The sequence below is a fragment of the Micromys minutus genome (genome assembly GCF_963924665.1).
Source record: "Micromys minutus genome assembly, chromosome: 11".
Taxonomy (NCBI): domain Eukaryota; kingdom Metazoa; phylum Chordata; class Mammalia; order Rodentia; family Muridae; genus Micromys; species Micromys minutus.
This window is the reverse complement of record NC_137980.1, coordinates 15,231,819-15,254,859: the sequence shown is the minus strand read 5'-3', so window position 1 is coordinate 15,254,859 and position 23,041 is coordinate 15,231,819. Positions and strand designations below refer to the sequence as shown.

At 40.2% G+C, this 23,041-nt stretch overlaps 1 protein-coding gene across 2 annotated transcripts in view; it reads left to right on the top strand.

The window, feature by feature from the left end:
• Positions 1-22,366, top strand: part of JMY (junction mediating and regulatory protein, p53 cofactor) — a 55,332-nt gene extending 32,966 nt beyond the window's left edge. The window contains exons 5-11 of one of the 2 annotated variants that reach the window (XM_080925093.1): positions 3,598-3,763; positions 4,133-4,320; positions 4,818-4,904; positions 11,242-11,334; positions 12,186-12,789; positions 13,856-14,166; positions 17,129-22,366. In XM_080925093.1, coding sequence (XP_080781219.1) covers positions 3,598-3,763; positions 4,133-4,320; positions 4,818-4,904; positions 11,242-11,334; positions 12,186-12,789; positions 13,856-14,163 — 1,446 coding nt within the window. In that variant the 3' untranslated portion in view covers positions 14,164-14,166; positions 17,129-22,366. Of the gene's footprint in view, positions 1-3,597; positions 3,764-4,132; positions 4,321-4,817; positions 4,905-11,238; positions 11,335-12,185; positions 12,790-13,855; positions 14,167-17,128 lie in introns of both variants that reach the window. The other variant, XM_080925092.1, reaches the window with a different exon arrangement.
• Positions 22,367-23,041: the final 675 nt, after the last annotated feature.

Below are 23,041 nucleotides of genomic sequence, written 5' to 3'. Positions count from 1 at the left end.
TGATCACGTGGAACTGCTGTTCTGGATGGTTGTCTTCCATGTGAGTGCTATGAACCCTATCCGCAAGAGCAACAAGTTCTCTTACCTGTTCCTCTTCCCAACCCCCATTTTGTGCAGGATATATCGCTTTATTAGGACTAGAGAGATAGATGGATAGTGGTGAAGAAGCTGACTGGATGCTTTTTTAGACAAGCTGTAATAGGTTCTTAGCAGCCTCAAAGGCAGCTGATGGTCTACTGTGACTTCATTTCTACAGGAGTTCAGCACTCTTCAGCTCTGCCTGCTTGTGGCACTTAGATGTACATGCAGGTGAACACTTTTACACAAAAATATTCACGAATCTGTTTTTCCTTAGATGTACTAAGATGTTCTACAATGGCAGTTATTAATTTAAAAAACATTAACATCCGGTCTCACTGTGTAGCCCAGGCTGCCCTTGCACTTGGGATTGCACAGGGGCACCAGCACTCCAGTTTCACTGGCACTGAAGTTAGGCTCTGCTTGTTTGAAAAGAAGGGCTCACAACTGTACTCTAGAGAGCAGTCTTCTTGTTAGTAGATGAAATCATGATTTTTTTCCCCTCTTATGTTTTCTTATTTGGGTTGTTAGGTAAAATTGGACCTTGTCTGGGGCAATTTACACTTTGTATTCAATCTCTGAAGGACTTCAGCCCCATCCCATATTTCCCTGGGGCATTGTTACCGCAGTCTCCTTATATTGAGCTTGTTCCTTTTTGGTTTTTGGCTATCTGGATTTTCTTTTAAGTTATCCTGTTTATGGCTTGTGAAGTAGACTTTACCTTCGTCTCATTATTTAATTTTGGCATTATCTGTCTGATCCTGAGCTGTTCTGGCAGTACAGGGTGCCAAAGGCAAAGACATCCAACCCCTAACATTAGAAAGTACAGCTTTTTATAAACAGACCTCCAGCATAGAGAAGGGAGAGGCTGATCTAGAGGTCTAGCGTTTGTGTTTCATCATTTTCTCTAAGCCACACCCATGAGTGTAATAGTCTACTTTTATGTGTCTGCATTATGTGTCTGAATTCTTCAGAGCATTTAAAAAAATTGCCAGTTAGTCATTCTTGCCAAGCTTGTTTGTTGGATCTATAATATAGGTATTGTGCTTTCTATGTATTTAACTGTGAGAGACTGTCAGGTTTAATAGCTGTAATTTAAGGTGTCTGCATTACTCATAAAAAAAAGAACACATGTAAAATATTAGACCCAACCCAACCAAAAGCTTTGCCCCTGAAGTCTTTTGTTTGTAACAGAGCCCTACCCAGCTCTTTTAGATTGAGGGGCTTGTTTTTGTTTGTTTGAGACAAGGTCTTGGTAATCCTGGCCAGCTTGAGATTTACCTTGTACAAGAGGCAGCCTCCTGAGTGCTGGAGATTTGTTCTTAAAAAGTCAGGACTGCAGTGGGAAGAGACAGGAAGAGAGAGGACCAAGTAATTCAGCTCTAAACTTTTTGTGTTGTCTGAGGAAGATACTAAAGTAGTAGGAAATTACCTGTTGGAAAGTAAAATCATTTTGTTTGTAACTCACAAACAAGTTATGCTTATTTACTTAGGTTATTTTAAAAACAAATTTATTGATAATAAAATTAAAAGATTAAAATTATGAATTAATATAATTAGAAGTACTTTTCATGAGGATGATGAACTTGAAATACATTTCCAAATTAACACTTAGATATTGATAATCTCTTGAGCAATGCTCTGTTTGGCATTTGGATTTTATTTACATTTAAGATTGTGGTGTCTTGAGTAAGACTGGTCTCCATAGGCTCACATTTGGATGCTTAGTCATCAAAAAGCAACACTAATTGAGAAGGATTAGGACTTAACTCTGATCCTGATGGAATGCCTTCTTTTGTAAGAAATGCCTTGGTCATAATGTCTCTTCAACAGAACAAGACAAGATTAAGCACACTGTTTCTTTTTTATTTCAATTTAAGGTCAGGTTATTTTCTTTATAGTTATTAATTGAAATAGAAGATACTAATGTGAAGATGGCATTAAGAAACCAGTTATAGAAAGCACAGTAACAGCTCAGTTATCAGAGAGTGTCTGTCTTCCGTTAGTAGAAGGTGCATAAGAAGATTGCAGAAAGGAGCCCACCTTCATGTAAAATGCCTTAGCAGCATTTTCTCTTTCACAACAGAAAATTTAAGCTAATGGTCTTTGATTTCTGAGTATATGTATTCTGTCTCTCTCTCCCTTCCTCCCCCCCATGTGTTTGTGTGTGTGTGTGTGTGTGTGTGTGTGTGTGTGTGTGTGTGTGTGTGTGTGTTGAAGCAGTCATTTATGTCTTTCAGATTTTTCCTAAAAACATGTAGGCAAGTTAAAATTATGTATCTATCTCCCTATTTTTGTTTTACTTTAGTGCATGGAATATTGAACATTATTGTATGAGCATTTAAGATCTTGATGGTATTGTCCATCAGATCATCTCACAAGGAAGTAATCACATTTTTATTTTAATAAAAATACTAGTTGCAGCCAGTAGCTGACCAGAACAGCTGTGTGGGTCTCAGTTCTGTAAGCTTACTCCTTACTTCTTGAGAAAATGTTTAGTTTTTAGGTGTCATGTTCCCATGAGTTGGCATGTATGGAACATTTAACATAATGCCTGGCATAGAGAGAGATTACACAATGTTAACTAATATTACTCTAAATCTGATAGGTATCTTGTGAACGTATTATGGAGGGAACTACAAAGAGGAGAAAGATGCATAATTCCTATGTCTTAGCTGTTTACCCAAAGTGGGTAAACATTTAATGGTCATCAAAGGAAGCTATGCAGGTCGCTAACGAATAATGCAACTTTTTGTGGCTTTGTCAGGGAGCTTTAATCCCAAGGAGCTTATATGTGGTGGACACAGCCCAAGAAATGGATAGGAAATTGAGGTCCTTCTCAGGCAAGGAATTGGGTTTGTAATATTTTTTCCTCTTTTATTCCTGGGGTTTAAACCTAGGGTCTCATATATGCTAAGCAAGTATTCTACCATTGAGCCTTTAAAAAAACACCTATACTTTTAGAAAATATGTATAAAATTAAAGGAGAAGGGCACCTCATACACATATGGAAAAAATAAAAACGAGGACGATGCAGTAAGCCTTAAAACAGTGATAAAAAACTTTAATATAACTTACCACAAACTGGTAAAAGCAAACTTTCAGTGTTTATATCATAGCTCATTCACATTTAGGGGAACATGTATTAGCTCCTTAACATAAAAATGTCAGTGGTTTCTCTTCTCAATTCAAAAGCAGATGCTAGGTTACAGAGTTCCCTTTCCACAGAAGTGTTCTTTAGGCGAGCCTCAGACTCCCTAAGTGTCTTCTGAGTTATCAGTTCCAAACCCAGTCCAGAAGTCTGATTTTCTTTTTTATTTATTTCATTCACTCGTTTGTTTTGTTTTTTTCTGTAGCCCTGCCTATCAAAGTGAAACTTACTTTGTAGACCAGGCTGACTTTGAACTCAGAGAGATTCCCCTGCCTCTGCCTCCTGGGTGCTGGGATTAAGGGAGTGTGCTACCTTTACCTGGCACTCATTTCTTTTCTAAAGCGTTAATAGTGTTATTTTCATTGCAGATGCAAAGTTTACAGGGCGGTACAGAAGCTATAGCTCAGTTGGATCAGCTAGAATCTGACTACTATGATCTGCAACTTCAGTTGTATGAAGTACAGTTTGAAATCTTGAAGTGTGAAGAGTTATTATTAACTGCACAGCTGGAGAGCATCAAAAGACTTATATCAGGTATGGCATGCATTTAACCACACGAGTCTACAGAAGATAGAGGGTGTGGAGAACGTGTACATGGATCCCAGCTGTGCTACTCCTAAGATTAAAAAAATGTTTCGGGGGAGCCCTTGAGCTCAAATGGCTGTGTAAACTGAACATTTTGGGCTGTACATTGCTTTTGAGTATTTTGTAGCATACCTACTTTGTTAAAGGATGTTTCATTTAGAACTAGCTTTTTTGCAGTTTTGCATGTGTGGTATGTGGGAGAGTGAGGACTGTATTTACTGAACACTTTCTGCATAGTAGACACTGCTAAACATTTTGCATAATTTAGTCTGAGGTTTATTTCCTTACCTTTTAATCATGACTTAACTTGTATCACAGAAAAGAGAGATGAAGTGGTGTACTATGACACTTACGAAAGCATGGAGGCCATGCTGGAGAAGGAAGAGATGGCTGCATCTGTGCATGCACAGAGGGAAGAGCTGCAGAAGCTGCAGCAGAAGGCACGCCAGCTGGAAGCAAGAAGAGGCCGTGTCTCAGCCAAGAAAGCCTACCTCAGAAATAAAAAGGTAGTGAAATCTCTTCTGTTCATTATCCTTGATCCATGTCTGATAATTCAAATTGTAATATCATTTGCTATTATTACTTCCATTTTTAAAGCTAAATATCCATCATCTATTGTCAGCTCCTTACATTAAACGTACTTCCCTTAGAGGTGCCCCTACGTGTCTGAGTGGCTGCACTCTAGTGTTCTGAGGGTGGTACATCAGACCCTGCTTCTGGGCCCTGCAGGAGGAGTCTGATGGAGACATGTCAGCATCATAGCCTTGCGCAGTGAGGTTGGGGTGTTAAGGAGAACAGCTGCACAGCTGCTTGGGGTTACACAGATTTCAGGTGGTCAGTTCTGACCTTCAGAGGGATAGAAAGAATAGGTTTTAGTGCTCTGGTAAAGGAAAGAGGAGCTAGTCCCCATTAGCTCTTGTACTTCTAATTAAAACAAGTCACAAACTTTGCTGTGGTTCTTCTAAGTTTCACTTTAGTTAAAACACATTTTATATTTTTCTAGGAAATTTGTATTGCAAAACATCATGAGAAGTTCCAGCAGCGTTTTCAGAGTGAGGATGAATATAGAGCTCATCATACAATACAGCTCGTAAGTAGGGACTCTTGGGCCTGGGGACAAAACCTTACTTGTGCGTACTTAACGCCATCTGTCTGCTTTGTTCCTAGAAATAATGACTCTGAATAAATGAGACTTATATATGAATAAATGCCGAGGCCAGTTGCCTTGGCTCTGTTCTATGACTAGCTCGTAACTTACTTGTCCTGTTGATTCTTATTCTGTGTGCACCACGTGATGGTTGCCTTATCAGCTTTAGCTGACCCTCTCCTCAGAGTTCCTCCTTAGCACCTGACTCTATTCCCAGAAATCCTCTCTCTCTAATGGAACTTCCCCTTTCCTATTTCCTGCCTAAAGTAATAGACCAAAGACATTTTATTGACATGTGAATCTTCTATATAGTATAAGAGATTCTCTCTATGCTTATGCCTGAAGAGATAAATATCAAGAGTATGAGAATTATGTCACTAGGTGTTAGCAACTGTGAATGTTTATGTTTGAATGCATGAATGGATGAATGAGAGATCAGTTTTAGGCAAAGATAATTGTACTGAGAGTGTGCCCTCCAGCTGCAACTCCAGCTTTCTATCACAACCATGGCTGTGTCAGGGTTAGTAGCAGTCAGGCACATTGTTGCTGTTCAAAGTCTGTTGATTACATTGAAGTTCTTTCCTGGTATTGTAAGGTCAGATGCAAACTGACATGAATCTGTGACTACTGCCCTGTGTATGTTTGGAATATAGATATGTAGCATATTTAGGTTGACTCAATAGTGCAGATTTAAAGTTTTGATTGTTGGACACTAGGATAAGATTATATTGTTGTACAAAGTAAATGTTGTAGTGTGTGAAGTGAATGAGAGCTCTCCGTTGTCACACCCTGTCCAGTGTTCTGTTTCTCAGAATGACAGCTGTAGATATGAAAGTATCTCAGTAGTTCTAGTTCACATTCCAAGTGACGTGGGGTTGAACGTGGTTTTCATGGGATCATCAGATTCCTTGCTCAGGTTTTTTGTTATCTTTTCAACAGGATGTCATGTAGAGCATGACCTCATAGTTTCTATGTAGATGAACCTCCTCCTCCCCTTCCCAGATGTACAACCACTCTGACTTTTGTTGTTCACCTTTGACAGGGGTTTTCTTTTCTTATTGTTGAGGTTTCTAAAAAAAAAATTATTTACTTATTTTGTATATGAATACACTGTTGCTGTCTTCAGATTTATCAGAAGAGGGCATCAGATCCCATTACAGATTGTTGTGAGCCACCATGTGGTTGCTGGGAATTGAACTCAGGACCCCTGGAAGAGTGGGCAGTACCCTTAACCACTGAGCCATCTCTCCAGCCCCTCATTGATGATTTTTAAAAGAGTCCTTTATTAGGTGTCTTTTGTAGTGTTTTCCTTAGTATTTGGTTATCCCTCAGTTTCCAACCGTGTCCTCTGCAGAATTGTACTTTGAGCAATCCTGAGTTGCTAGTTGCTATGTTTCATGCCAGGGCTCCCGTGCTTTACATTCACACTCGGGTCTACAACCTGTTTAAAGCTGTATGGAAAGCCTAAGGAGTCCACGTCCACTTTTGGCATGTTCCTGTCTGTCTGCCTCGGCACTGCTTGTTGGACAAATTGCTTGTGTTCCACTGCATTGCTTTTACCTTTTAGTCAAAGGTCAGGTCCTCTTGTCTCCATTGGTCTATTTGGAGGCTGTTTTATTAACCTTAGTCTTTTCCTTGCAGTCTGCCTAAATTTTAGAATACCACAGGCAATTACACAGTTTGGATTGGGACTGTTTTGAACCTCTTGGTAAAATTCAGAAGACACAATTTATTTTTATTGAATATTACTGTTTACAAACAAGGACTAATTTTTATTTATCAGAATTTTATATTTTCTCTGTTTAAATCTTTCATTAATATAGTGGTAGATTTTGTTTTTGTGGGGATTAGTAGTATTTTGTATTTGATTTCAAATTCTGGTTGGGTGCACTAGGAATTGTTTATGCACAGCATCTGTGCTGTAATGAGTTATCCACTATTATGTTGATTTTCTTTTTGCTTCTAAATAGATTTCTACATAATTTTGCTCCTTGCCAATGTGTGTAACTTTATTTCATATTCATAGCATTAGCTAGGATTTGTATTATGATATAAGAAATTGTGGATGGGATGGGGGCACCTTGGCCTTTTCCAGTTAGCAGAAAGCTCTATCTTATTACCATTAGGTGTGAAGTCACGTTTGTCACATTGAGGAATTATTGCTGCCCTGCATTCGCACTATGTGTGACTAGTTTACCTTATGTGAGGTCCGTTAGGAATTTCCTTCCTTCCATTATTGTAGTGTATCATATTTACATACAGTGAGTTCTGATAGCACTGGGTTTTGATATATCTAAATATAGTCAACACAAGTAGCTTATAAATAATTGAGTACCAAAAAAAAAAAAAAAAAAAAAATGCTAGGATGGCTATTTCTCCGTACTTGCTTATTTTTAAGCTTCTTTTTTTCCTTTGGCATCATAGTGACAGTCAGTAAACTTTAGTTCATCTCTAGTTCTTTAAGCTAATTTGGCACACTTTAGCTAAAGCTGTTTCTTATTATAATTAAACAGGAAATTAGTCACTCATCCTTAAATTATATGACTGTCTTTCTCTTAGCTAGAAATAGCAAATTAATTAATGCCCTTTTGTTTTCATTTCTGTCTGTGGGTCAGAAAGTGCTGTGTATAGTTAGACAAGGGGTCAGATGGGAAATGAGGGTACCCTACTCTCATTTATACCTGGGTTATTAGTTTAGTTACTGACATTCTATTCTTAAATTTGTCCTTTTTTAAATGACCGTTCCCCAAGGGAATTTCTAAAGACAGAGAGAAATAAAAATCTACAGGAATCTCAGAGAGATGTGTTTGGCCACACACCAGCATTAGATAGAGCACTTGATGTGACAAAAGAAAGTTAAGTCATTGTAAAGCATATATGGTTAGCTTCAGGCATGCCCATTGTGAGTTACCTCTAAAAATGTCACACTCAGAAACATGCAGTCTCCCCAGTCTCAATGCTGTAAGTCTGCATTTCGCATTGGACTTTATTCAGAGCTGCCTTTGCCTGCGTGCAGCTGCATGCTCATATGCATGGCTCGTAAGCCACAGGTTGTGTATGCCCACAACTTTCTCTTATAGTTGATTATTGCCTCTCAAAGTGTCCTTTGAAACTTAAGTTATCTTTGTTGGAATTTCTTGGGTGATATATTGTTTAAAATATAACTAACTCCTAATAGATTAACCATATTGTTTTAACAGTTTTTCATAGAAACCACACAACTTGAAAAGTTCTAAGGGAGTTTAACATCTAATATTAATGCTGAAAATGACCTTAAGAAAGTGTGTGGTAGTACTGCTGACTAGTATTACCCCTGAACAAATCGGTAAATAAGAAAAATGTGGTCAAAAAACAAGTTTTATTTTCCCATTAAAACTATCCTTCACAGACATGGTGGTGCACAGCTATAATCCTAGCATTTAGCAAATAAAGGCAGGAAGATCACTGGAAAGTTGGGACCAGAGTGGGCTACATAGAAAGATTCTGTCTTAAAAGCAAAGCAACACAAACATACTTAAGTTGGGCATGTTGCATATGCCTGTAATCTGAGCAGCTCTCTGGAAGCTGAGACAGAAGGATTCCAAGTTTAAGGACAGATTTGGCTTCAGCCATGGCAATCTAGTAAAACTGTCCCAAAAATATCAAAAGATCACACCAGGTTGGGGTATAAGTCAGTGCCTTGATTAACTCTTATCAGAGAAGCTTTTTCTTATGGTAAATTATATTAACACAGACACACAGACAGTGTGCAGGGACTTTGGACCACCCTGTCCTTGCTGTCTTCATCACATGCCTTCAAGGCTCATGGATTTATCTGTATGGAAGAGAAGATGGAAAAATCCTCAGAATCATATAGGTGGTAGATTTCTCCAAGGAAATCGTCTTCCAGATACAACAGGACTGATGAACAGGACTAATTCACAAACTGTGATAGCGTGTATAATAAAGTGTACACAGGTTCAAGCCAGATGGGATCACAGCACTGACCAGGAGGCTGTCTGCAATTAATTCCCACTGGCAAAGGAAAATTCAGTTTTATCCAGTGGAGTCCTACTGGGTATATCAAACACACTACCATGTTCTGACTGTGCCATATCCAGTCTCTGTCCTCAGGGTTGGCAAGGGCTCAGTGGATAAAAGTGCTTGCCATATATATCTATAACCTTAGTTGGTGCCTAAGATCCTACAGTGGAAGAAAAGAACTGGGTCTAAAAGTTGCCCTCTGGGGGCTAGAGAGATGGCTCAGTGGTTAAGAACAATGGCTGCTCATTCAGAGGACCCAAGTTAATTCACAGCACCCGTATGGCAGTTCACAGGTGTCTGTAACTCCTGTTCCAGGTGATCATAGACATATATGTAGTCAGAATACCAATGTACAGAAAATAAAAATAGATGAACTAAAAAGTTGTTCCTCCCTTTGAGTTCCGAGAGTCTCTCACCTCCCAGGTCTCTGGTACATTCTTGTGGGTCCCCTACCTCCTACCTCCTGAGGTTGCCTGTTTCATTCTTACTGTTGGCCCTCAGGGCTCCAGTCCTGTTACCCCCAACCAATACCTGATCATGTTCCCCTCTTTCTCTGTCCCCTTTCCCACCCAGGGTCCCCTCTCCCAGTCTTCTTCTATGATTGGTTTCTTCTCCCCACCAAGTAAGATTGAGGCATCCCCACTTGGGCCCTTCTTCACTTATTAGTGAGTACATACCATGCATATATATCAGTGGGGCTGAGTTACCTCACTCAGGATAATACTTTCTAGTTCCATCCATTTGCTGGAAAAACTCACAATGTCCTCATTGCTAATAGCTGAGCAGTATTCCATTGTGTAAAAGAACCACCTTTTCTTTATCCATTCTTCTGTTGTAGGACAATTGGTTGTTTTCAGTTTCTGGCCTTATCACAGATAAGGCCACGGTGGACATAGTGGACTATGTGCCCATGTGGGATGGTAGGGTATAGGTAGGTCTTCAGGTAGATCTAGTTCAAATTTTCTGAGGAACCTCCAGATTGATTTCCAGAGTGGTTGTACCAGTTTGCAAACCCACCAATAATGGAGGAGTGTTCTTTCTCCACATCTTCACCAACCTTAGGTTTTGATCTTAGCCATTCTGACTGGTGTGAGGTGGAATCTCAGGGTTGTTTTTATTTGCATTTCCCTGACCACTAAAGACTTCGAACATTTTTTTAAGTGCTTTTCAGCTATTTGTGAATTCTCTGCTTAGTTCTGTACCACATTTGTTTGGTTTCTTGATGGTTAGCTTGAGTTCTTTATATATTTACATATTAGCCCTGGATGTGGGGTTAGTGGAGATTCTTTTCAATCTGTAGGTTGCCGATTTGACCTATTGGCTATGTCATTTGCCTTACAGAAGCTTTCCAGTTTCATGAGGTCCCATTCATCTATTGATTCTTGATCTCAGAGCCTGAGCCATTGGAGTTCTACTTAGGAAATTTACTCCTGTGCCACGGCTCTTTCCCACTTTCTCTTCTATTTGATTCATCTGACTTTATGTTGAGGTCCCTGATCCACTATGAAATGCTCTACAGTGGGAGGAGGGAGCTTGTAGAGCCCACCTTCAGTAGAAGACAGGCATCAAGTGGAGGGATGGGGTGGCCATCCCATAGTCAAAAACTCTGACCCAGAATTGTTCTTGTCTGTAAGAACTGCGGGGACAAAAACTGAGAAGAACCTGAGGAAAAGGAGGTCCTACAAGGTGTGGTATAACCCACATGACGCATGAACGATATTGGAAGCATATTTTTCTAGCTGCTGGTTGAAATTATTAAATTATTAACATGGTTCTCCTACCTTCCAAAAAGATTTAAGGCAGAGACAGGCAGATCTCTGAGTTTGGGGTCAGCCACGTCCTATAGAGTGAGTTGCAGGTCAGCCCAGAGCAACACAGAGAAACCATATATTGAAAGCAATAACAAACAAAATTATTGATGTGATAGTTGCTGATTTTATTTAAAAAGTCACTTACATTTGAGTTGGCTGAATGTGAAGCCAGAAGTAATTCTGACTAAATTTGTTTTACTGTAAATCCCCTAGACAAAGAAAGCAGTGTTTAGTTTAGTTAGAGAAATGCCCTCTTCCTTTATCTGAGCAGCTTGAACTTACTGGGAGTATAGTGTTTTACATTGTCAAAAAGTTTTTTCAAAGAATCATCTTGACTCATTTGCTTGACATATTGAAGAAAATATACTCCTTTCCTTTTTCGCTTGTTAATAATTAAAATAAATTGTGCACAGTATAATACAATTGCTTTCTTTTTTTACCAGAAGAGAGACAAATTACATGATGAAGAGGAGAGAAAAAGTGCCTGGGTTAGCCAAGAGAGACAGAGGACACTGGATAGACTTCGAACATTTAAGCAGGTAATGAAAATGTGGTCTATTAATTGATTTACATTGCTTTTCATGGGGCGCCATCGGACTGATTGTAGGATTGCTGTTTAGAATATATTCCCAGCTGTAGCAGTTTAATTGGCTTCCTTATCCATGGCCAAGTCGGACATTTATATTCTTTTGACCCCCAGTACATCACCTCCTGAGCATATAAAGAATAGAGTGTCAAGAAAGCCTGGATTCTTTTAAATTAAAAAAGTTAATGTAAATAGTTTCACCCCTTTTCGATCAGAAAATTATCAGGCTTTTTAAAAAAGTGCCTTTTAAGCTACCCCCCACCCACCCCATCTAAAGTTTCAACTTTTTTATTTACGCATTTGAAAATAATTTTCTAGCTTATACATTAAATAGTAATATATACATTTGATAGAGTTTATCTTGAGTTTTATGTATTGTTTCTTCCATTAAAGATTAACGTCACATTGCTAGTTTTCTTTTCAGGATGAGGTTTTGCTATGTAGCCTTGTCTAGTCTGAAATGTATCTAGACTAGGCTGGTCACAGACTCATAGCCAGCCACCTGCCTCTGTCTCTTGGATTAAATACAAGTGCACCACCCAACCTTGCATGTGGCAGTTGGCTTAGTTAGGTAAGAGGGAACAAGGCTTAGCATATTTGATAGTAGATAATAAAGAAGTTGGAGATAATTGTTTGAAAGTTAGGCACAGGTATTCTAGTTTGTCCCCACCCCCAACCCTGTCTCTTGGATAAAATCAGAAAAGAACCAAATAATTAACATTCTGTTAAAGGAAGAAATAACTAAGCATTTGTTGGCAAATTAGTTTAACACAATATACTCATTTAATGACTTCGATATTTTAGAGGTACCCCGGACAAGTCATCCTTAAGTCAACCAGGTTACGAGTGGCTCATTCAAGAAGAAAAAGCACAGCGAGCCCTGTGCCCTGTGAGGAGCAGTGTGACTCTCTTCCAGCAGTGCTACAGGGGGAGGAGAAAACAAAGGTGGGAGAAGGAAGAAGCCAGCTTGGGTCTTCACAGACAGCAGAACCCCGGAGCCTTGTTCAACTTGAAGACACTTCATCAGTACAACTTGAATCCACCTCATTACCTCCTCATGCTGTCACCTCTGAACGGCCTCCTCCTGAGTCAGCTCCACTGTTGACCAGTATTGACCCCAAACCATGTTCTGTTACTATAGATCCTCTCCCACCCCCACTTCCTCCTACACCTCCTCCTCCCCCTCCACCACCTCCCCCACCTCCACCACCTCTGCCTGTTGCAAAGGACAGTGGAGCCACCACCACTTCAGAGACACTGGAGAGGGATGTACTTAGGATGGAGGGTGGTGAGAAGAGCATCCCAAAGTCAGCCAGTGCACCCTCGGCACACCTCTTTGATAGCAGCCAGCTGGTCAGCGCCCGGAAAAGGCTCAGAAAGCCTGCTGAAGGCTCGCAGAGGAGAAGAGGTGAGTGAACAGGACCTGTCTGACTCTGGTGTAGAGTGACACAGGGAAGAAGCCTTGCATTGCATTCTGTGCTGCAAAGCTTAAACTATGACTTTTGCACATTATCTGACAGCAAAGAAACATTCAGGGTCACAACAGAGGAGAATTCATATCAGCTCACAGCAACAAGTGTTTACAAATATGTACCTTGTCTTGAGACATTGGTCGTATTTCTAAAGTAGCCTCTGAAATGACATCTGATTAAGCAGCACGTTCTGTGTTAGGTAAGAAAAGCTGTGAAGCCATTGGCAAGGCCATCTGTTTGGTCGCAGTGTAGGATTGAAGACTTAAGAGTGATCTTCATTTAAAAGGACAAAGAACAGGAAGTTGTATGTGCAACTCATCACATGACTAATGTGCATCAATAAAGCTATTTCTAAACATATTTCCCGTGCCTTTAAGGGACTTTTATTTGCACAGGGGCAAATAATACAGAGCAACTTGCAAATTACATATTGATCTGAGAATATTGTGTAAAATCTTTTATAACACAGTCTGAATAGATGAAAAAGTGGACTGACAGTGAACCAACATTAAATTGTGTGTGGGAGTGTGTTGAGGTCAAAACCAACTTTTAATATTGTTCTCAATTGTTTTCTGCCTTACTTATTGAGACAGTTTCCCACTGAACCTGGAGTTACCATTTCAGATTGACTACCTAGCCAATAACCCTGCCCCGACCCCATCAGGCTCCATCTGTGTCCCTGCCTCTCCCAAGTGCTGGGGTTATAGTGTTCACAACTCCAGCCAGCTTTTATATGGATGTTGGGTTTCTAAACTTAGAGCCTCATCTTGGGCACAGCAAGGACTTTACCTATTGAGGCATCTTCCAGCCCCAATATTAAATTTAAAGAAAGAAAGAAAGGAATATGTAACCTATCACTGTTTACTTTGGATTGGTTGTGGGTACAATGTCCGGGGGGCTCACCTGTCATGCTAAGACTTGTCCTGTTCAGCATGTATTGGAGGTCACAAAGTTTGACTTTTAAGTGCAATAATCCTCATTGTTTTATTTTGTTTTCCAAAGTGAGTTCACCAATGGATGAAGTGTTAGCATCCTTGAAGCGTGGTAGTTTTCATCTGAAAAAGGTCGAACATCGGACTTTGCCGCCTTTTCCTGATGAAGATGATAGTAATAATATTTTGGCGCAGATAAGGAAAGGGGTGAAGTTGAAGAAGGTTCAGAAGGAAGTTTTGAGAGAATCCTTCACACTTCTGCCTGATACAGACCCTTTGACACGGAGCATCCATGAGGCTCTAAGAAGAATTAAAGAAGCATCTCCAGAGTCGGAGGATGAGGAAGAGGCTTTGCCTTGCACAGACTGGGAGAACTAGCAGGTACTCGAGCTGGCGTCTGAGGAGCCATCTGGATGGCTCTTGCTTGGCTGCTGAGCGCTGGCCTCCTTGTTGAGTGAGTGTGTGGTGAGAGACATGTCGAGTCCAGGGTTAACTCAGGAGTGACCTCTTACTCAGCTCAGTGTCTCTTCTTTAGACCCTTCCCTTTAGACAACCTTCATCCTGTTCATCAGGTGTGAACGTCTCTAGCTGTTTTCTTTCCTCTGTGCCTTTTAAGTGAGGGCCTCTGTATGCAGGCTGGTCTACAACGCCATGTGATTTTCTTGCCATCATGCTATGGATTACATGGTATGGCCAGCCAAGTGTTTTGGTATTTATTTCTGTTTTTAATTGTGTGTGTGCATGTATGCAGTACCCACAGAGACCAGAAAAGACCATTGTGTCCTTAGAGATGGAGTCACAGGCAGTTGTGAGCTCTCTGACATGTGGTCTAGTAAGCTCTTTCAGGTCCTCTTGCAGGTTTTCAAGAGTGCTTCATCATTAAGCCATTTCTCCAGCTCCAGAAAGACTTATGACTATGTGTTTTCTATCTTGCTCATTAAAAATATTCCCAGTGTAGTTAAATTTCAAGTAAAGAAGACAATCTTATTTTTTTTATCTTGACCAGTAGAGCCTTTTTAACCGAACTACTTAAGTTAGGCTTACTAAATTTTGATTCTTTCTTAGCTGCCTATAAGGGAGTTTTCTCAGACTAGAAAATTACTAAGTTCTCTGGTTATATAGCTTTCTAAGTCTTTAAAACTATGCAGTCTTACTGTTCCTCATTGTCTATCATGAATGTTACAGCAACATTAATAAGTTATAAACAGCTCTAGTCCTGTGTACACCATAGTTGGTTAGACACATGCATTTCGATACTTGCAGTCTGCTGCTTGCTCCCCTCCCCCCCTTTGAGATGGGATCTCACCTTGTAGCTCTAGCTGGTCTGGCACTAGATATATAGATCTACTAGATAGTTCTAGATATACTAGATATATATAGTCTTTGCCTCCCTTCTCATCTGCCTGTCTTCATGAATTCTGGGATTAAAGGTGTGGGTCACCAAACCCCACTGCTGTTTTTTAATAGTTAATTAAAAGAATAGTGTTAAAGGTCTTGAGTTCAATTTCCAGCAACCACATGGTGGCTCAAAACCATCTGTAATGGGATCCGATGCCCTCTTTTGATGAATCTGAAGACAGCAACAGTGTACTCACATACATAATAAAATAAATAAATCTTAAAAAAAAACAAAAACAAAAAAACCACAGTTAAATGATTGACAATTGTGTCGGCTGAAATAACTTATGCAAAATGTACAGAGTATGTAACCTTCCGCCTGTCCTCCATGGTATTTACTTAAGCAGACTTGGTTTTACTGCTCTGCAGTACCCAGCAATGCTCAAGAAGACTGTGACTTTGAGGCCAGCCTTTATCAGAACTCCATCTCACAACAGACAGACAAGTAAACCCCAAAGAGGGAGCACCCCTTCTAGAGGACATATATACAAAACAGTAAAGCTCTCTGAGTTCAGTCCTGCCAGGTCTATGTAGTAATCTCCAGGACAGCAAAGACTACAGATCCTGTCTCAAGGGGGTCGGGGGAAGCTTATTTTTAAAGTAATTTTTAGCAGGGATGTATACAGGATAACTGTTTGGATGGGAGGGTGTGTACAGAGATCCTTGATTATGTATTATTCTATGAACTAGCCCTAGGGACTTTGTGAGAGAGTGTAAGGGACTTGTAGTTCTTAATGTGTTGAAAAAACCCATGGAAACACTCAGCAGATGTATGATCTTCATACCTTTAGAGTTCTTTTGAAAGATGAATGTGTGCGCTACCTCACCCTACTGTGAGGCTTCCCAGAGATAGCCATGGCTGACAGTGGCCTGCAGTAGCTTTCTAAACATTAGACAGAATTACAGACCTTATGACAAGGTTCTAATTTGTCTCCTGTAGGGTCTTTCTCAAACTTGTCTGTATAACAGTACAAAGAGAAAAGTACCAGTTGTCCTTTGTAAAGGAAAAAGGAGTACATGAAATTGATCTTAATTTTTATCTGACGGAGGCTACAACAATGCCTTTCAGTATGCAGGTGACATAAAACTGTGAAATGGTTTACCCCTGTGCATGTACTTTACGTACTAAGGCCTCAAAACTCAGGTGTTGATTCAGATGCTGATTTTATGTTGTATTTCCTGCTAGCACATCTCAGTGAAGTATCCTATCAAAACAAAAATATACTTATTGGAAAAATATTTTGTTTGAGCCTTTTAGTCTACAAACTAGTTATCTTCTGAGTCACATTAGTTATGTTTCAGATACTCAGTGCCCATGTATAACTTGATTAGTAGAAAATACAGAACTGTAATACAGAAACATGTTGTTTGTTCATGTCTATTTAAAGAGTGGTTTTTATCCTTCCCCTAACTAGTCTAGTTGATAAAACCTGTCTGCCTCTATTAAGCTTAAAGACACCATTAGTAGGTCCTATTTTCCTAAGAGAAACAGACACAAAAGTGAATCTAACATCTTCAATAGTGGTCAAAATTTTTATCAAATGACTTTTATTCTTACTGCTTTAAGAATACAAACATCATGGGTCTGGAAGGGTGGCTCAATTGTTAGGTCATTGGCTGCTTTTCCAGACGTCCTGTATATAATTCCCAGTACCCATGTGGCAGCTCAGCGGGTAACTTCAGTCACAGGGGATCACCTTCTTCTGGCCTCTACAGGCACTGTGTGCATATGGTGCACATGCATACTCAGGCAAACACTCACACACACAAACTAATTTAATCTTAAAACTAGGAACATTTTTCTTAAAAGGAAATCCTATACCATTACTGTATAGGTAACTTTTCAAAAAAGTATTTATTGAAGACATTTCCAAGAGTATAAGACTTATGCTCTGCATTTAAGAGGCATTTTGTTCTAATATTGTATTATTTTGTTTACAAACAGGTGACTTAACAGAGAGAAGAAAAATTCCCATGGATGAAGACTGGCTCTGATTCTTTTGGGGAAAAGTTTAAGCTCTTGGTCCCACGGTTGGCTTGCAATAGATCCTGAGTATATTGGCAAAGTGGTGTGAAAAAAGGAAGCACAGACGGAGGTTTGCTATTCAGTCACTCTCTCTGACAGTGCTGACGTCAGTTTTGTGTGCAATGTTGCTGACTGCAGTGAGAACAAGCCCCCAGGAGATGGCTGTTTCTCACACGTCCTTTCTCCCCATCTGCCCACTCTTAATCTCATAGTGGCCAGTTATGTCACTATGAATTCGAAGAATACTGGGTTGGCAGAGTTGTGTGTGAGCTGCTTTGAGATTCATCTTTCAGTGAACTGAGAAGACATTTGCTGAAGCATTGCTGCTTCCACACCAGCTTCTAGAAGCAGAGTGACATGCTAAAGACACTTATCCAAGGTAGTATGGTCAGGAATTAAAAGAAAACATGAAATGCACTTAAACTTTCCACATTATTCATCTCCAGAGGAGATGTTAAGTATCTGAGAAGCCAATGGAGATATACCTATTAATGTGTGCACCAAAACATTACACATTTAAACAAGGCATATTTTTAAGAGGCCACAGTCTTACATTTTGTAAGAGTTTGAAGTTAAAATTTCCATGCTTTTAAAATAGCATTTCATAATTCTGTATCTAGAATGGTTTGAATTTTATGTGCATCCTGTTTATGAGAAGCAATGCTTTGTAATTTGATAGTTATTTTTAGTCTTTCTGTTTGAACTACTGCTTGATTACTATAACTCAAGGCTTTCCTATTGAGAATCAGAAGTCAGGATTCAACAGTAGATAGAAATGAGAGCACTTGGATCATGACCAGTTTAGGTTCTTATTGCTGTGCTCCATGGTCAGGAGCATGTGCTCAGTAAAGGCCCAGAAGGAAGCTGGTCCCGGGAGCCTCCAGCTGGCGCTTCACCGTTTTTATTCTGTGGATCGAACTTTAGGAGAGCACTTGTTGCTGTCACTAAATCTCTAAACTTACATGTGTAGATCCAGTGCCGACTTGGCTGTATCTTAAAGGGTCCATTCATGAATGGAGTTGGCACAGATTGTCAGTGGGATTATGTGGACATGCATGAAGGCAGATATGCTGGACCCAGTTTACAGTACATTGTAGTGTGTGCTGATGATGAAGACAGGCCTTGGCTTTATATGGAGGAACTGAAATACCAAAAAGAACTTCATTCCTAGAAAGTTCCCCAGCTTTGCCCAGAAACTTCCCCGAAGCAAAAGCCTCTCAGCGTCTGCCATTGTTTTCCTCCAGCCACGTGGCTCCCTTCTTGTCACTTTTAAGAGATGTTTTTCTTCAAATTATGAAAAATTACTCTTGTAACGGGTTATAGAAAACCAAATCTTTGCACTTAAAATATTCATGTTTATTGATGAGACTGGGAGTTCACGTAGCATTTACTTAATATATTGGTTTTAGTCCTAGCATAATTCCCACGTCTTGTTTGCAGCAATTAAAGCAGCTCAGATATACAAACCTCATTCAAGAATGATCTGTGTGCTTTATATATACCCCAGTGAACAACAAATGTGTTTAGCCCAAAAAGTCATTGGCTAGATAGAAATATTTGAAAAGCTTCAAAACTTAAAAACGTTCTAAAAATCGCCTGTCATGCTCACACTGTAATAGTCACAGGTCTGTTTGGCCCCCATGCATTATGTATCCAGGCTCTCTATTTACTGGCCAGGTTCTTTGAGACCAGGCCCTGCTGTGCAGCCCTGGCTGGCCTGGGCTCTGCTGTGCAGCTCAGGCCGAGCTCAGGTGGCCAGCAGTCTCTGTTTCTCTTACAGACATGCGCCAGGATGCCTGCATCTTTTTTTTTTAAAGATTCATTTTAAAAATTATTTTAAATTATGTATAACTTGGTTATGGGGAAGCAAACTTGGGCCATCTGAAGTAACATTCATGCTCTTAATCCCTGAGCCATTTCTCCAGTCCCATTTTTTTTATCTTTAGGAAAATATGGAATATGATTTAACAAAAGCCATTGTGTTGTAATCAGTTTTAGCACCAAATGCCTAGGCTTTGTAGGTGGTGATGAATTAGGACAATGAGCAGCCCTCAGCCCATCCTGACAATCAAAGATTACAGCCTGGAGCCTTCAGCCTGTTTTCAAGTAAAAACTTTCCCAGCATGCCAGTTCCTCTGCCTCAGGATTCTTGTTCTTGTACTGGAGTGTAGCTCAGTAGTAGAGTGCAAGACTGTATGTTCCATCTCTAGCATTGCTTCTTAATCCTCAAGAAAGGGTTTTACTTCACAAAATCACACACACTGGAGTTATTCATAATAATTCAATTTAAAATAATTAGTATACATGTGTTCATCAGATCACCAGATGAGCCTTCATTAATTTAAAGTGGTTTTAGGGCCCCAGGAAAATGACAATAAGCACAATGTGTTTTTAATCCCAGCTTAGTTTCCTAGACACCTAATAAAACACAGACCTTTTGCTTAATTTTAGATGTAATCAGCAGACCAGAAGTGATGAGCTTTGGCCTTCACAGTTTAATCATGTGTTCAGCTGTCAGGGCATTCAGCTAGTGTTTCCAGTTCCTAGTGGACTTCCACTCACCTTCCACGGCGTCCTTATCCACAGACACTGCCTGTCTGTGCTGTTCCCACGTGTTAGACTCAAGCCAGGAAAGCAGGAGACATGGGATGATTCACCTAGTGTTAGTCTTCATACTTGAATGTCAATTTCAGATGTTTCCCTTATCCACCAAAACTATGTATAGTAGCCAGTGTCCTATGTACAGAAAAGGACTCTCAATTATCAAAGTCCTGGTTGTTTTTTTGCAGTAAGAAATGCTAGAGAATGGGCACTTTTAGGGCTAAGCAATGACCTTACGTAAAGAGTGCTTTACACAGGTGTGGCGTTTATGAGACAGCATAAGACAGTCATTCCTTAGTTGTTCATTGTGCACTTAAAACTTTTTTGCAAAATTCTTTTTTTTTTTTTTTTTCCTTCCTGAGACAGGGTTTCTACACAGCCCTGGCTGTCCTGGAACTCACTCTGTAGGCTGGCCTCAAACTCAGGGATTTGCCTGCCTCTGCCTCCTGAGGCCTGGGACTAAAGGCGTGTGTCACCACACCTGTCGCAGATCCATTTTAGAAAGATGCTAGTGTGGTGTGGTGTGGACTTTCCTATGAACACTGTTGACTCTACGGGGTGTGTTCAGGGGTTCTCTTTCCTGTAAACAGGAATGTAGAACAGTTCTTGGTGCACAGTATGTCGTAGACTGTGGTTAAGTCACAGTGCACTGCACATGCCACACACTAAGAATTGAAGTCCAGTGGGGCAGACATGGCATGGGACACGCACATGGACGCAGCTGCATGCTCTAGACTCCGCGAGAAATCTTTTCGGAATTCATTCACAGAACATGTTTGTATTTACTTAAACCAATGCTTTTAGCCCACCCGTGCAATACACCATCACACAAACCAACCTGCATGGTGGCTTTGGGTCTTCAGTAGGCCTGTCCGGGAATTGTGAATTCTCTTACATTTTACCAGGTAAAATGACTGAAAGATCCTGAACAGCTGTAGGGCATTTCAAACAGTTGCACAGCTTCAGAGTCAGCCGTTTGACGGGGGAAGCAGAGACCTTTAATTTTTCCTCATTTTTGCACTGACTATAAATCATTATATAAAGCTAAATGTGCATATTGAACATTTTCTTTGTGCTTGGTGTTGCCAGTGACATCAAGCCTTTAGATGGAAGAGGGGCGGGCAGAAGCACCTTCCTGCTGAGCATACTGCGTCCGTGTCTGACTACTGAAGTAGTTAGGCCTGAACTCTTTTTGTTAAAGCACATTAAAATCCTGCCTAATTGCTTTGAAATATGAGGCAATGGTATCTTTTATTCTACAAGTACAATGTAATTTAAAAGGTTCGCCTAGAAAATGAGTTTATATCGTTATCTAAACTATTCTGTGTGTAAACAGAAGCTTTTAAAAGTAGCAGGCAGGGGAGAGAGAGAGAGAGAGAGAGAGAGAGAGAGAGAGAGAGAGAGAGAGAGAGAGAGAGAGAGTTCACTAAATGTTCCCTGAGTTATGTTAGAGATGTTAATTTTTTTGTTTTACCCACAGTAAATGTACAGTTTGGCATTTGTGTGATTAAATGGATTGAGTTCCAAGTTTATAAGTGTAGCCTTTCTTAAGAGCACATTTATTGGCTACTGTAAGGAGCATGCACAGGAAGTACAGTGGTAACATCGGCTCTCAAACAAGCATTTGTTTTGAGAGGAAGGGGAGTTTCATTTCTTTTGTGTTTGTTTTTGTAGATTCACTTCCAGTTAACAGTGGCTCACTTGGGCATTGGAAGTATGTAGGAAAGACCTTGATATGTTTAAAAACAAAAGGTGTGGGTATTAGAGTTGAGTTTCAACAGGAGAAAACATTTTTACTTGCATGTTGTATAGTTAACTATCGAGGGTGCGATGCGGCATTTTAGGTTTCTCCATGCAGAGTCCATTGTCTTTCCTATGAAGCCTTTGCAATTACTGGTGGCATTTCCCTGTTGTGTGGTTTCCCCTTCATTTGTGTGATACAACAAGGGTTGCATCCTATAGCAGTGTCTTACAATGTCTGACACAACCCCACTGCCTTGTTGAATCTCTCTCTGTACTGTATGCACTGCCAAGTGTGAATCCATAATCTGTAGTTTATTGAGACAGAAGGCTGCAGATCATTTTGCATGAGTAAAACCCACTGGGGCTAAAGAAACTGACTTGTTCTTTTTACCGGATTTGGGTAAATGAGAATTACAGTGGCAGACTGACTCACCATTACTGGCTTTGTGTAATGTTATAAAGGCAAAACACTATGCACTGTGCTTGGCTTTACAGACAGCTTTCCCACCACGACGTTAAGTGGATTGTCCACAGCATACTATACATGCCATCTCTTGCAAATTTATATACCTAAATATGCTCAGTTAACACTAAGTATTAAAAGTATAAGGAAACTACTAAGCAGGCATTTATAGCAATACTTTGAAATCTCCATTCAGTGCTGACTGTCGCCTTCTCCTTAGCGCAGCCTTTCTGCATCGTAGTTGCTGCTTTTTTTACATTTCACACTCCTGACTTCACACGTAAGCACTTGCTCACCCAGTGTTGCGCTCACTTTTCTTATTGTACATGCAATGTAACAACACAGTTTTGGTGCTTAACAATATTCCTTTTTTTCTTTAATAAAGGATATTTATTTGAATTAACTTGATTTTGTTTATTTAAGTACTATCACCAGTAAGTCTTTTTATTTCAAAATGGAGAATAGCAATATTGTACAATATTAATGTGTTTTATTAGTCCCTTCCTGCTGTACTAATACCTTGACAAGATCAGGGAGAGAGCCTTTTGGCTTAGAGCTGAGGGGAGTAGGTCCGTGTGGCGTGGTCAGGAGAGAGACTCCTTGTGCTCAGCTTCCTTTCCCAGCATGCAGTCCAGGTAACCACTCTCACGGGTGCTCCCAGTGCCGCGTTTCCGCGGTGATTCTAAGTACAGTACAGTTGACTCAAGACTAACCGTTACAGCTGTGTAGAGCCTGGTTCATGGACTGCCCACCTCTGGACCGCCTCCTCCCTGGACGCTGCTGTGCACTAGTCATGGCAGCTTTACCTGTTCTGTTGTCACACATGCACGACGCTTGAGCATACGCTCCCAGACACAGAGGTCTTCACATGTCATTTCAGGAGTTAACTCACTATCTAAACTGCTTGGAAATAGCTAACTGGAGGCCAGCCGATGCCGGCCAGCTTCTGTCGTGATAGTGCACAGGGCACTATGGTTCTGACCAGATTTGTCCAGTTGGCAGCAATGAAGACCCAAACTTCTGAT